Below are 10,735 nucleotides of genomic sequence, written 5' to 3'. Positions count from 1 at the left end.
AGCAGGTGAACCATCAGAGCCCTCCAATTTTCATCTACTCCATATTTCAGTCGTAGAAAGTGTTACATCAGCATAGTCACCAGGTAAAGCTGCTGGTTTATTCTAAATGGACTTTCTTCAGACAGTGGCACAGATGATGAGTGATTGTCCAATCCTGAAGCTATCAGAACTGAACGGATTTAGCAATGTCATAAACACCTCTCGAGGGAGTCACCTGGTGTTGAGAACTCACTTTACATGCCGTGTTTCAAAATCAGTTTTAATGGATTTACATTAGATTCAAACCCACTTTAGAGCTATTATTTCTCCCTTTCAACCTTTTCACACGCTACTGAAATGTACTACAGCATATTTTACAATCACGTGTTTGCAGGCCTGTGGGAAAGTAAACAAAACTTCAAAGGGTTATTATTTAAGGACTCTCTATTATGGCCATAGGCCTGACTGTTTTTCTTCCTCACCACCCCTTGGGCCCAAAGCACATAATCATCCAGTAATTGAACTGAAATGTCTAAATGGCTAGATCCCCTGAAGGACATAGGTATTTAGCAGTGAAGAAAGTAAGGGACATTTTTAAAAACCCTCATGGCACTTTCCTGCACTACTTAGAAACACCATGTAAATGTAACTGACCTGGACCTGATAGGCTTTTACAGGGAACAGAACAGTGCATGGATATTTCTGGAGCTGTAGCTAAAGTAAAGATTAAATATTGAGCCATGCTGTGTTTGGAAGCAAAGATCTTACATTTAAATTATTTTCAGAAGAAATTATAAGAAGAAACAGAAATATACATATGTATGCAGAAGTATATATAACACAATAGTATCACTAATACCACGTGAAAGCAAACCCCTCTAGGTCCTCATATTTAATAGCCCATCCAAAAAGTGTAATGGATAGCAGATCCCAGGCTTTCATACACTGTAACTGTCAAAGCACTCAGGAGATAGAGAAGTGAAGGCTCTGACAGCTCTCTTTTACATTCTAAATGACATCTGCATTCAACAGAACAGAAATAAAGATTAAGGGAAACACCTGATATGATAGCACTCAGCTTACCTCAAAATGCAATATTTAAAAACTACAGAGAAACATAGGTTTGCCTCCTTGTACTGTAAGTAAAAACTGGTGTCAAAGCCTCTGAGGTCTCCACCACTGCCAGGAAGGCAGCACTGCAGCATCCAACAGACTGCAGGGGCAGGAGCCACAGCCTCTGCCTGTGGAACTGTCGAAATCAAAAGGTGCTTCACCAGAGAAGGGAGGGAGGAGGCGGCCCTTGAACAGACAATGGCTACAGGTACAGTCGCACGGCATAAGGAAATCAACTCACAAAAAACCTTCGCAGCCTCTCCTGTAGCCCAGCGAGGAGCAGAATGGCCCTGGCTGCTCTGGCTCTGTCCCTTTTGCATGAGCACCTGCTGCAGATCCCTTCCAAGAGGTTACCAGCATCAGGGCTTCCAGCGAGACACGTCAGCACACATCACGAGAGATGATTTCAAGTAGATTTTCGCTTGTTGAGTATATAAACTATGCCTCTTATAGCTAGAATAACACCTCAAAGGCAATATAATGACGACATGACAATGTATGTAAATCAAGAACTGCATGTGGGTTTATTTTACACTTGAGAAAACAGTGGATTTAATTGTGTGAACCAAAATGTACTGTACAATATTAATGATAAAACATCAAAATGTATAATTCATAGTGCATTGCTTGCTTTATTTTTATTTATTTATTTTTTTTGTCAGATAGTTCCTTTAAGTACATGCATCTGGAAAGATGCAGGTGCCAGTAAAATTCCTCTATTTATATCAAGCTGCAGGAACTAAATTTTATTCAAAAAGTGTGGTTTTACATTATATACACAGAAATCGAATATAAAATGACAATATAAAAAGTTAAAAGAGAAAGCATACAGCCAGAAGGTACAAAGAAAGTTGAACAGTTTAAAATGGTACGATATGTAACATGTATTTTTTTAAGCTGATGCTGGCAATTTACAAGGAACAGAATCCAACATTTGCCCCATTTTTTTTTTTTTTGTTTTCATTTACCAATGCAGCACACTATAGAAAGGTCAGCTTGTACCAAAGCTTAACATTTGTAAATAACTATAAACTGCAGTATTTTACAGGAAAAAAAAAATAAAGGAAAGAAAAGAGCATTTTTACATTTGTTTTAAATAACAGCTTGCATACTTTTTTTTTCCTTTTGCCAAAAAGTGGCAATTCTCAGCATCCAGAGGGATTGGGCATAGTGGCAACTCGTTTTGTTTTTTTTAATTATTATTTAACTTATACAGTTGTGGCTTCCTAACCCCTTGAGTACTACACAGCTCTCCTTCTTCCAAGGACTGCATGCACAATATCTTCACAAACCAGTTCTGCATTAAAAAAAAAAAAAAAAAAGGAAGCTCATTCATTAAAAAAAAAATAAAGTCCTGCTTCCGACACAGCTCTTATTTGAATGAAATGCCTTTAAGCCTTTTGTTTTACTTTGTTTTTCCTTATTTACTTAGTCACTGGGAAAGGCACAGAAATGCTATTACAGTTCTCAGAGGGTTAAAACTTGACACTACCAGGTTCTGTGACCTTTATTGTCATGGCAACTTTGTAATTTTAGGATGTCTCTTTATCATTGTTCTTTGTGTCTTTCTTTACGGCTAAATTAATGTCTCTCAATAGTGTCTCCCACTATATTCTACAAAAGATAGCTTAACATCAAGGACAGATGTTGAAAATAAAGGTCAGACTTTGACTCACAAAAAATAAAAACAGAAACAAAAAAATAACCATGCACAGATCAGACAAAGAGCATATAAATATAACTACAAAATAAGTGTAAGAAAAACCAAGGTCCAGATAGGCAGTTCAGCAACAAAAGTAAGACTGATTTCAGAGGCTCAGGTCAGGCCTAGTGCAGTACTATGAAGAAGTTTAGTGCAATGTTCCTGTGGTCACTTGCATACCTGGCTGCTTACCTGGACGCTATTGTTTTTCTAACTCAGTTACATAGATCAGATGGTCCTCTGGGGACTTGCCATGTGTTTTACTAAGGTGCAGTTTGACTGCATGCTTGCTTGCAAAAGTTCGGTTACAGAGCTTACACTGGAATGTGGAGCCTAAGTCCTCCTCGGCAATTCCAAGTGAGCCCAAAGTCTTGTTTGTGAGGACTTTTGAAACATTCTGCTGTTCTTGAATCTGATTAAGTGGCAACTTTGATAGATCCTTCAAACTAAACCCTAGGTGTGTCTCTAAGTGACTTATGTATGTAGAAGCAGTCCTGAACTGAGAGGCACAATCATTGCAAAAGAAAACAGGATGTCCTGTGTCCAAGTTCTTTAAAAATTTAGTTCCACCTGTCCTCCTTAGCTGATACTTCACATTGGCCAGCCAGTGGCTAATTGTGGTCATGGAAAGACCAGTAAACTTAGAGATGTGTACCCGCTCTTGTGGACCTAAGTCCGACATAATGTATTTGCCTTCTGGGGTCTCCCTCAAGCTGGAAGCAAACTGGGCTTGAAGGATCAGAAGATGCTGAGGGTTCCAGTTGGACTGCCTGCCCTTCCTCTTGTGTACTGGTGACAGTTCATCCAGAGCTTCCTCAAAACTGCTCCCATCAGCATCAGACTTCTCTGACACAGTAGAGGGAGTTGAAGACTTGGGTGTCAAACGCCCCGTGAGGTTCTTCACCATATCAGAAATATCCAGCAGGGCACTCTCCCTCAGCGGGGACGAGGCAGAGTCAGCCATACTGGAAACAAGAGGCTTGTTTTTGGACTTAGTTAAATCAATAGGTTGATCGCTGTTCTCATAGTAATACCTGTCAATAGCATCAGCCTGCTTGACTGGAGTGGTTGGGTAAATGGGTTTGTCCAACATGCTGTTACTAATTTTGTACAGCATGGCCAAAGGGTCCAGGGAGGGGCTTACCGGCTTAGAAATTTTGCCTAAGTGGGTATTCATAATGGACTGTAAAGCGCTCAATGGATTAATGAAGGATGGCTCAGGTGAATGATCTGTGATAATTCCTAAATTGTTACAGCCATTTGCAACCTTTGTTTTAAGTGGCTCTGTACCATTTGGCGTATGTGCTTCTGCTGGGATATCCTTTTTGACCTTCTGAACTTCAGACTCAGAGCTCTTCTTTGGCTGCTGTTTGTTATTTATTTCTTCTGCTTTTGGGAAGTCCTTGTTTTCTTTAGCAGCAGGTGACATGGGTTTAACTGGAGAACTCTTCTCCTTCTCCAAAGGCTTCTCTTCCTTCTTCACGTTGATTTTACCTGTAACTTTCTCCACCAGTTCCTCCATAGCAGATACGTTGCTCTTGTGAGGCGGGGGTGTGAGACTGCCTGGGGAATGGATGAGTGCGTTGTGTTCTGACGACAGTGATTTCACGCTGCTTGTGTAGGATGGCTGCATTTGAACGCTCTGCACTGCGGGCTGAAGGGGTTTGACTGTTCCTGGGAGCTGGTAAGCTGCATGAATACTGGGGTATCCACCCCAGGAAGGGGCTCCATTTTGGGCTTTGCTGATGGCTGTTGTCACTGTGTTCTCCAGGGATTTCAATATGTCTATTCCGCCTTTAGGACTATCATCAAGGTCCTCCTCTCTGAGGTATTGGTACACAGCTGTTGGCTCAAATTTCTCTGTAGAGTCCTCATTCTCTTCTTTAATCTTTTTCTCTGTTTCAGTGACCACCAACTTTTCCTTCTCTAGGTCTTTCTTTTCCTCCGAGTTTGTGGAACCCACTGGGGAATCGGGCTGCTTTTTAATGCTGGAGGCTGGTAGCCTTGTATGGGTGGTGGGTGGAAGAGGTATAGACTGTATTTTCTCCTCCACCACTGGGTCCAACACTAGCTGCTTGCCTTTTTTGGAAGCAGAATTGGTCACCTTCAAGAAATGGCCAGTGACCATCATGTGAGCAGTGAGCTGCTGCAAAGTATCATGGGAACTGCCACATTCCATGCATTTCAGTATTTGGGCTTTGCGTGCCTCAAACTGCCAAGTGTAGCTAGCACCATTTTGATAGCCATAGCGGTTGTTCGGAGTCACATAGGGGTTGGCAGTTTTCTGATCCTTTGCAGACTCACCCAGTGAAGCTTCTGCCGTGATCCCACTTGGTTCAGGTGAACAAGGCGAAGCCAAGTCCTGAAGTGCTCGCTTTTTGGTAGAAGGGACCAATTTGGTGATGGCTGGTACTGGCTCCTTCAGAGGCACTTTCTGGTAATGCTTTGTTTTTATCATATGGACGCTGAGGTCTTGCAAAGACTCAAATGAATGCCCACAGTACATGCACTTCAGCACTTTCTGGGCATCCTCTTTGCCTTCCATTTCCATAAGCGATCGTTTCCTAGGCTTTGACCACCGCTTGGTCTTGTCAGCTTCTTTATCTCTGTTGTCATCGCGGTAATGTCCAGTTTCGTTCATGTGCACGGTTAGCTCCACCAGCGTGTCGTAGGCTGCACTGCAGTCTTTGCATCGGAACTTGCTGGCCCCGGTGAACACAGAGCCATAGAGTTTATTGTTCTGCCGGTAAAGCTGTACTGTGCTGAAGAGACTCGGCTCCGGGAGAAGTCCGTACGATGAGGTCTGCTGCAGGGTTTTAGCCAACGCAGCTTGGTGCCAGTCGTAACCCGAGCCACCACTGTTACTGTTACTGTTACTGGTACTACTGGTGGTTGTACTGGTACTAGTGTTGGTACTGGTAGTACAGGTACTCTGGGAATTGGCATTGGTGTCAGTACTGGTCGTGCTTTCATTCTGGCTGATTCCGTTGTTGCTGGTGGTTGGATTGGATTTTTTTAAGTCCAAAGCTAAACTGGACCAGCAAGTCTCTGAAAGCAAATTTGCATACACAGCTTTTATTTGTGCCAGGCTGTCCTGTGGATAGGAAACATTGTCTGTGCACTGAGGATCCTCTTTCTCTTCTTTAGAGGAAGTGCTTTTGAAATGGGCCAGCTGATCGCTGTTTTCACTAAACGGCGAACCATAGCCTGCATCCTGATTAGTTGCAGTGCTGACTGGGGAGTTCTGGTAGCTTTGAGCCTCTTTGATCTCCGCTTCTTCATTGCACAAATACTCATTCTCCTGGATGTCCAGAGACAGCCCATCATCTTCCACGCTGTCTTCATCTATTTCTGCTGCTTTCAATTCTTCCTCAGGAACATATGCTAAAATACAGGAGGGGAGATGGGGGGAAACAAGACAATGTTATTGAACATGCACATTTTACATATCTCTCCTGCACTAAAAACAGTAACCATGAAAACAAATTTTGAAGATACATCCAAAACCCAAACTCACCATCACTCACACACTCCTCCTATAAATCCACATACACTGTCATGGTTACAGTTTGATATCGGTGATACTGAAGAATAAACTTTGACTTCAGCAGTAAAATATGTGCCAGGACCACAGTAAATACCATAATATCAAAAAGAAAATCAAACAAAGACCCTACTAAACTAGTTTTTATCAGCTTAAAAAATGGCCTGGTACTGAGCTATATTTACTGCACTACATGTGTATGTGTAACGCGCTGCAGCTGACCTGCATCCCTCAGATCATGACACTCAGAATCACTGGCTTGACCAACTCTATCTTGTCAGCTCTGTCTTTTCTTGCAAACTGGCTTTAGCTACAGCTTCAGGAGCCATTTCTGTGTCACTGATACCTGACTCTAATGAAGCCATAGAGGGCAAGAGTGTCAGGTCAGCTGTTCCCAGGGTCTCCTGGTGTCTGGCTGTACTGCGTCCATCTGAGAGCAGAACAGGTTTCATTTTTGAAAGGTGAAAAAAGAAGCAAGACTGATTGCTTTCTGAAATGGGTAGGATGTAGTTTGCCTCCTGTTATGATCTGATGTAGATCCTGCATTTACCATTCTGAAAAAAAGCAGAAACTAAAAGTAAATGCTAGAGATTAATTTCTTAAAGCAACAAACAAAAACCTTGAGATCTCCACTGCAGCTTGATTATTGGCTTATGGAAAATATAAAACTTTGCTGCTGCATTGCTATCTTTGAAACTATATGATCTCACCAAACTATGTGTTTATCTATATCAAACTATTTGTTAAACTAGCAAATGTGATATTCATGAGCAGATGGCCATTACATCAAAACACATTTACTCCAAGGGCTCAATTCACAGAAGTGACTTACATGTACCTAAGTGATAAATGTACACTTCCATTGCAAAGCAGAAAACATAGTTGTACACATTTCCCTCCAGTTTTGAAAAAGAAGCTTTAAAAAAATCACAATGCTAATGGAATATAGATAATTTATAAGAATGTCAAGGTAGAAAATATGGATTATGAACAATTTTCAGTAACTGAATAAAAAGTGTCTCCTTGTCAGGTGAACTCTGCAGCAAGTGATGCTGAAATGTGTCCTGTGTCCTTTCATGGTACAATACTGAAAGAAAGCCAGAAAAGAAGCACTTCTGTTCCTATGTGGTATGAAGAAAATATGTATTATCATGTTAACAAAGCCGAGGTCTTCTTCAACTGGGGGGAGCATAAGTACAAGTCAAGCTTTTTCTTTCCACACAGCTAATATATTCCTAAATGTCTTTTCTGAAAAAATAAAAAGAATCTTCTTTCATTGTAATATGAATACTCTTTGAAACATATATGGTCAGTACTGCATTATGTATTCACCTTGCAATTCAGTCTTAATGCAGCCCCTAACTGCTTCAGCCTGATCTTTTAAGATGAAGTAGGAAAATATTCCATCTAGTACTGGGGTTGTACTGAACCTCAAGATGCCCATTGCATTTTTCACCTGTCCCCTAAATGTCAATATTTTCAGATGATAATTTAACGTTTTAGTTTTTAAAAAAGTTCTAATCAGGGCTAAAACAGATAAATCAGTCTCAAGTGTTTTCTAATATGTTTAAAAGGATAGGTGAGTACCAAGCACAATAAATAAAATTCAGAAAAAATCCTGGAGTCAAAGGCCAGGAAGATGCCAGAAGAGCATTGTAAAACCAGATGAAAATATTCTCCAACAGGCATTTGGCCATAAAACAAAGACAGAATGCAGAACTAGTAAGAGAATTCAGAAGGCAGTCAGCTTCCCTGCCTTGCAGCAATGCTGCTGTTGGAACAGTCTGCAGATATTTGAGCATGGTAGGACCGCTGCAGTTCTGAACTCTAGGTACACATGTAGAATTCACTCCCACAGCTGCAGTCCAGAATCTCTTATCTCTCTCATTCAACACACCTGCTTCCAGTAATTTCTAATGGGATAAGACAATACATTTTTAAGTTTCAGAAAAATGAAGAGCAGTTAAAGAAGAGTATGGTTTCTAATTTTGAAATTCTTTTTAAATAGAAAATAAACCCCTTTGAGACCTAAAATGCACAACAACGGGCAGTTACCATCTGGCATTTTTATTAAAGAAAGCAAAACCAAAACAAGAACAAGCTAAAAACTGAGAGGACACATATTTTGAGCTTTTATGAACAGCTTTCTTCGCACTAACTACAGTGCAACTATGCCACTTTTCTCTAATTTTCACATCCCAATATTTTGGGATACAAAAAACTGCAAAAATCTGTAAGATGCTGGGTGTTCTGAGAGTTGATACGGTATTTTGTAAGGATCCATATGAATTATTTGCTTACATCTCCTTACTTAAGTCTAAATTGCATAAATACATATTTTTATAAATGCTATATATAACCATTTTTATATCTGCTGAAGTAAAAGCTCTAATGATTTGTTGCCGTATCTTTTTTTTTTCTTTATTTACCTATGATGGTGTTTTCTCTTTTCTCATACTTTTGCACTGCATCATAAAAATAAAAAGGAGCTAAACCACACAAGAAACATTAAAACTATATATAAGGTCCATGTTAAACTGCAAAAGCAAAGAAAGCGAGTGTCAGGGTGAAATATCCATCTTTGACTTACTTTTCCTACTCTTTGGGTTTGCTGAGACTGTTACACAATTGATTTCACTCCCTTACCAACATATACATATACAATATAAGGGTTAAGAATGTACAAATGGCCAGAACTATGATTTTCTACTATTTCAGAATTTAAGCCAGTTCTAAAATATATGTGAGTTTTTATAATGTGCACACCCACATGTCTATACATGTATCTAAAGTCACAAAGAATAATGCTTCTTAACAAAAAAGAAAATAATTTATCTGTAATGTTTAATTTCTATCACTGCAATAAAAAATTAGTCTATTTAACTCCTCTGGTTATCATAAGATACAGACAATACCTGTGCATTCAAGACTACTAATGCATATGAGATGAATAGCAGCACACTCAACATATGGTATTTTGCAAGGTCAGTGCAATTCTCTAACAGAAAAGGTTTCTGTAAGAGCTAACACAGAAGCAAACAAAAAGAAGAATGCTAATGTCTAAACAAAAGTAAATTCTACTAAAATTCTCACATAAATTTGACAAATAAATAAAATTCAGTATTTTAGACACAGCAAAAATGTTCTTATTATAGTTATTATAGAGAGAAGTAATATATTCTGCCTTAAATAAACACATGAGATGTTCAGATTCTACATTATAAAAGGTAGATCCACAGACAGATTTCAGACAACATATCTTTCTGTGACCAAGCAACTCTCAGCAACCTTTTCCAGACACTCCTGCATCTGCAAGGATACTTCTGGTTTACACATGTCCCAAAAACACACAAAAATAACAAGAGGAGATATAAACAATGGTCCCCCTCGACAATAATTATATGCAAAGCAAAAGAAATTACACAACACATCAGCTTTTCTCTTCCTTATTTGTGTCTGGACAGACTGAGGCAAATGCAAGGTGTGAAAGGGGGAAAAACCTTTAAATTCCAGACCACTAAAAATTAGGGGGAGCATTTTATATTTATTTTTTTCCTATTAAGTCTTGCTATTATTTTTTTTTTGCTTATAAAATGTGCCTTCTGGATGCCAATGCTTCCCCATAGATATACTGTCATCTTTGAGCAGTGTTAAAAGCTGTGCATTCTAATCTAAGTGGACACGAGATGCTATATATTGTACATGTGAGTAGCACAGCACATTGTGTTTGCTTCAGTGAGAATATTTACACTATAAATACACATCCATTGTTTGAAAAAGCAGACAGAGATCTGAAATGTAAGGATGTGGTTAAAAACACAAATATTCCCACATAAAACCTTTCCACAACCTTGGAACTGTGCTTTTGAAGGAATCTGTATCTGCAGAGGTATTCTTTTCCATTCAAAAAGGGATTCAACATTGAATAAATTATTTTGAAAAGCACCAAAAGTAATAATTGTATTTGGTTTTAGTAGTCTACAAAATTAAATGCAGTAAGCTCTTCAAGACCCAATTTTAAATCCTCCAAATAAATAAATTTATTCAGAAGGAACACCTAAGCAGTGAAGGTCACAGTTTAGTAAAGGAATTGAATACTGAAATAATTTTCACTGAAATACCTATTTCATAGTTTTGACAAATAGGGTTAGGTTTAGGTCTAAAATTCTTCACTAAATCAGGGCCTACTCTGTGACTAAACAATAGTGGCACAATGTGAGTGTTCACAATTCTTCAACAGATGTATTTGCCTGAGCTTCTAATATTTACCCAGCCAACAGGAGACAGCAGCTGCAGAAGTTTTCACAGCCCACACTGTCACCTTGCACAAACTGCACTCCATGCTGGGGGTGATTTCCACTGCACACAAGAAAGAACACACTTCATATCTTAGGGGG

General features: G+C 39.4%; 1 protein-coding gene across 1 annotated transcript in view; it reads right to left on the bottom strand.

Moving 5' to 3' along the window:
* Positions 1-1,591: 1,591 nt before the first annotated feature.
* TSHZ1 (teashirt zinc finger homeobox 1) overlaps positions 1,592-10,735 on the bottom strand; it is a 57,200-nt gene continuing 48,056 nt past the window's right edge. Inside the window, exon 2 of the mRNA XM_056483321.1 lies at positions 1,592-6,178. Coding sequence (XP_056339296.1) covers positions 2,994-6,178 — 3,185 coding nt within the window. The 3' untranslated portion in view covers positions 1,592-2,993. The remainder of the gene's footprint in view (positions 6,179-10,735) is intronic.

Source organism: Oenanthe melanoleuca, chromosome 2, assembly GCF_029582105.1.
Source record: "Oenanthe melanoleuca isolate GR-GAL-2019-014 chromosome 2, OMel1.0, whole genome shotgun sequence".
Classification (NCBI taxonomy): Eukaryota; Metazoa; Chordata; class Aves; order Passeriformes; family Muscicapidae; genus Oenanthe; species Oenanthe melanoleuca.
The sequence above is the reverse complement of the archived record's forward strand: the minus strand, read 5'-3'. Positions and strand labels throughout refer to the sequence as shown.